Below are 4,835 nucleotides of genomic sequence, written 5' to 3'. Positions count from 1 at the left end.
CCCCTCTATTTACTGGCCATATCATAATGGTGCATCTGTTAGGAAAAACTTGTTAAAATGCCAATTAGTCAAATAACCCACATAATATTAACCCTTTCTGCCCTATCTCTAACATCCCCACCCTTGCCAAACTCCTGGAAAAATGCGTCCAATCACAACTCTGTGCTCACATCGAGAATTTTTAACTCCTGGACCAGAATCAATTTGGCTTTCGGAGTGGGCACAGCACTGAATCGCCTCTTACTCATGTTATGGATGACATTTTAAAAATGCTTGACCAAAATTAATCCTGCCTCCTAATCCTCCTTGACCTCCCCTCCGCGTTTGACACTACTGTCAATCACGACAACCTCCTATTCATTTTTTAAGAACAGGATAATGGTTCTCGTCGTTCCTCCTCCACAGATCACAAAGAGTCAAGGCGAACCACTTTCTCTCCCAGCCCTCTCCAGTATCCATGGGGGTCTCCCATGGATCCGCCCTATCTCCTATAATCTTCAACTTGTTCTTGGAACCATTAGCTAATGCACTAAATTCCACAAACATTCTCTTCCATATGTATGTGGATGATACGCAACTTTATCTGAAAATCTCCTCCCTGAATAACCTCATTTCACTCACCACTACTCTAACGTCTACTCTAAACTGGTTAATCGAGAACTACCTCCTGCTCAACACCTCCAAAACAGAATCCCTTCTCATTTCTCCTCCGAATCACATCCCCAAGTTAGACCTTTGGATGAATCACCTCACTGGCTTCAACTGCTCCCCCCTCATTATTGATTCTGCCAAATCTCTCGGAATCACCCTGGACAAGCATCTGAACATGAAGAATCATATCAGCAATGTGTGCAAGGGAGCTAATCACCTGATGAGGATACTCAGGAATATCCAACCATTCCTTCCACAAGCTGATTTCAAGCAGGTGGTCCAAGCACTTGTTTTGCCGAGACTAGACTATGGCAGTGCTACGCTCTGTGGCCTCCCCAAATATATCCTGACCCCACTTAGGGCATCATTGAACGCCGCTGCCAGATTGGTTACGGGTACCAAAAGAAATGCACACATATCCCCAATCCTAAAATCCCTAAATGGTTGCCCTACGAAGCATAACTTCAGCTAAAGATTGCCTGTCTGTCTCACAAAGCCCTCTATTTCAAAACCCCCAGATACCTAGCGCAAAAGCTTGAATTATCCAGAGGTGGTAGACCCTCAAGAAGTGCTAACTCTTTCCTGCTGAAACCACAGATCATTCGCAAAAAGAGAACGTGTTACCGAGATTTCTCCGGTGCTGCCCCGAAGATCTGGAACTCTCTTCCACCGGAAATACGCAGAATCTCCTCCACGGTTGCTTTCAAATTGGAGGCTAAAAGATTCCTTATGAACAAGTTCTTACCTTAAATGGGTTAGGATCATCTGCTCTAAGTCACTGGACCTACAACCTTATGATCTGCACTGGGTTCTACTCTTCTTTAACCTATATTTTGCAACCCTCTTAGCTCACTATCTACCAGATATCGTATAACTCTTTTTTGACCCCTTTTGTTTTGTGATTGTTCTGCTTAGGTATTCTTATCTGATGTCGATACTGCATTTATTACCTCCCTTCCCTCCAATTGTAAGGCGCTCTGATATCCTTTGTGATCATGTTCACACTATATAAAACCGTATAAATAAATACATAAATAAATAAATAAGTAGTGGGAACTGATGCAAAGACACCAATTTATGCAGTAATTCCTCATTCATAAGTGCAAATATTAGAATAGATAGGTAATTCTGCACCTGGGAATTACCATACCCATGTGGTACTGGTAATTCCTGGTGTAGAATTACAGAGGCAGTTCTCAGTTCTCATCATTTTTAAAGTAGGCCTTATTATCACCAGTGCCCAAAACGTCTGTCATTCAATATAATATATTCAGAAACAACTATGGGGCAGATTTGCAAGCCCCTTACGCCACTTTTAGGTCACTTTTCCAATGTTAAAAGTGACGCAAACGTGGCGCAAGGAGCTTGTAAATCTGCCCCTTTATACGAAATATGCAGAGAATGCCTTCTATACACCACTCTTAATGTTGCACCTATTTTGTATTTAATTAGGGGTCTGCAGGTGGCTACATGCTTCTGTGTAACTCCTTTATTACTGTTCTAAACACAGAAATCAATGCACACCCCTAAGTACTTATGATCCTTAGGAATGTGCCTTTTACTGGTGTCAAAGTTTCAGAAAATAGAATGAAGCTCCTCTGGGTTTGGGACAGAGGATGAGCTAAAGCTTCCAAACTCTGTGCTTTAGTTTTGCCAAGCCTTTTTATGCTCATGTTAAGGTACAACATGCATGTAAATATCATGGAGTGTGGCTTCCCTCAGGCTGTAGTCACCCATGGTGCCAGTATGAGCAGATCGCCCACCTCTTGTCTAGACTCATTTCCAAGAGGAACACCTGAAGTTTCACGGTTCCATTGTGATCAACCAGGATCGCTCTACACCTGAATAAGACCATTATACCATTATCATCTCTTGCTTAAGGGTGCCGACAGTCTGAAGAGAATATTAAGAATCACCTAGTAAAAAGGTCTGGTGGTTGGGCATCCTGGGGTTGGGATACACTGAAGGGTGTACCAGAGCAGGGCACGGCTTAGTGCAGTTTGGGCAAATTGCACAAGCCAGCCCACATTCTCTGATTCAATGGGTGAAAGGCTCCAAAGATGGGACAGAAGGATGGCTTCTGAGTGCCAGACAAACAACCCCTTGCCCCTCAGCCTCCTTTCTCAGTGCACAGAACGATCCCTTACTATAAAACAAAAAGTATGGGTAAGGGTGCATTTTATAAAATCTGTGTTTTTTTTAAAACACAGAGTTGCAAGTTATGAATCTTTGCAACTTTGTCTGCCCCTAATTTGACTATTCAGTAAACTGAACTTGCTGATGATTCCTGGCATTGAGTTGTTAGCCTTTCTGTGCTTGTGGAAGCAGTTCATACATGAGAGGTCTCACTATGTCTATGCAACCACCAGGCTGCTTGGGCTGGTGGTAGCACACCCAAGTGATCGATGATCAGTTTTTAGCCTGTGACAAAAAGAATGTGTCTTCATTGCAAGTTGAGAATTACATGGGTTTAATGCTGATAACCAAATAGAATTTAAATACCCTGGCCTAGTTCTCAAATTCATAGTCAGCATTGCCTCCTTCTCGCAAACAAATCCCATTCAAAGCACCAGAACATTGAGATCAGCTACAAATTCACTTCTCCTACTCTGAACTTTGAAATCCTTGTATTCACATTTTGTAATAATTATGGATTTTTATCTTTGCACACTAATGATTCCACCTCTGTTCTAATCCTGCAGGGTGATTGGCTCCATGGAGAAGGAAAACCTAACAGATATGCCTAACTTCATTCTCCTGGGACTATCAAATAATCCTCAGCATAACAATGTTCTGTCTGTGTTCTTCTTCATCATGTACCTTGCTACCCTGATTGGAAATGTTGTCATCATATCAGTCATCATAAGAAGCCTTCAGTTGCACACCCCAATGTATTTCTTTCTGTGTAATCTGTCTATGGTGGACATCTGTTTGACAACAATTACAGTCCCCAAGCTACTTTTCAATATCTTTTCTGGCCGAAAGACAATTTCTTTCTACAGCTGTTTTATCCAGATGTACTTCTTCCATTCTGTTGGAAATATGGACAGTTTCCTTCTTGCACTGATGGCATTAGACCGCTATGAAGCTATCTGCAATCCCATGCACTACACCACCATCATGAGCTGGAGAGTCTGTGTCCTGCTGGTTACTGGCTCTTGGGTGATAGTGTCCTTACATGGAGTATTGTTTACTGTGATGACTGCTGGTCTATCTTTCTGCAGCTCCAATGAAATTCATCATTTCTTTTGTGATGTCCCCCCAATGCTGAAGCTTTCCTGCTCCAGCACGTATGCCAATGAGATGGTCATTTTTATCGAGGGCTCTGTAATCGTCATGGGACCTATGCTATTCATACTGATATCATATATCCGAATCATATCTGCTGTACTGAAGATTCAATCCTCCCAGGGACGGGGCAAGGCATTCTCCACCTGCACATCTCATCTCACTGCAGTTATACTGTTCTACAGCACAGTAATCTTTATGTACTTTCGGCCATCATCAAGTTACTCTTTAGAGTATGACAGAACAATCAGTGTGATATACAGTGTAGTGACCCCAATGCTAAATCCGTTCATCTATAGCTTGAGGAATAAGGAAGTTAAAGGGGCTCTTAGAAAGATGTGTATTAAATAGAACTTGAGAATCAGAGGCAGTGAGTGACTTTCTGATGTGTATGCCTACAAGAGCCAAAGGGTAACCATACACAGAATGAGGAAACAGCTGGAGATGACAGAATGGTAGCCAGTATCATAGTGAAGTATGTTTCTTGAATTGGTAAAACTTGGGTGCCTTCAACTGTGGACTTGCAATGATCTTCAGTGACGAGGCATGATAAGTGATAGAAAACGCTGGAATGGCTGAATGTCTTGTTGCAAGTGCAGTTGGTGAATATAAATGTAAGGAAATGGAAATTTGACAGTCAAATGCATGGATGACATGGGCTTTAAAAAACATCAAAATGCAGATGAGTGCAATCACTTGTGAGTTGGTGTTTGTAGGCAAATAGATGTTGGAGGCGGTTGGGCCCTAACAGATGACAACATGCATCATTTCGTTAACTAAAGTATTCATCATTGTTGGTGTGAAATAGGCAAGTTCTAGGGCGAGATAATGGTTGCTGTTGCCTCGATTGGCCACAGCCTTTGAGCTGAGATATTCATCATACAAGCAACAGGTGT

At 42.2% G+C, this 4,835-nt stretch overlaps 1 protein-coding gene across 1 annotated transcript; it reads left to right on the top strand.

Moving 5' to 3' along the window:
* Positions 1–3,366: 3,366 nt before the first annotated feature.
* On the top strand, positions 3,367–4,290 carry LOC146796930 (olfactory receptor 1f45-like). Its single transcript, XM_085630267.1, has one exon. It carries the CDS (start codon positions 3,367–3,369, stop codon positions 4,288–4,290), a length of 924 nt encoding a protein of 307 aa, XP_085486393.1.
* Positions 4,291–4,835: the final 545 nt, after the last annotated feature.

This window comes from Triturus cristatus, chromosome 10 (assembly GCF_964204655.1).
Source record: "Triturus cristatus chromosome 10, aTriCri1.1, whole genome shotgun sequence".
NCBI classification, from domain to species: Eukaryota; Metazoa; Chordata; class Amphibia; order Caudata; family Salamandridae; genus Triturus; species Triturus cristatus.
Note: the sequence above shows the minus strand (reverse complement) of the source record. Positions and strands in the feature narration are given on the sequence as shown.

What these genes read in the sequence shown, in the direction of transcription:
- LOC146796930 (XM_085630267.1), top strand. Translation starts at nt 3,367, where the DNA reads ATGGAGAAGGAAAACCTAACAGATATGCCTAACTTCATTCTCCTGGGA.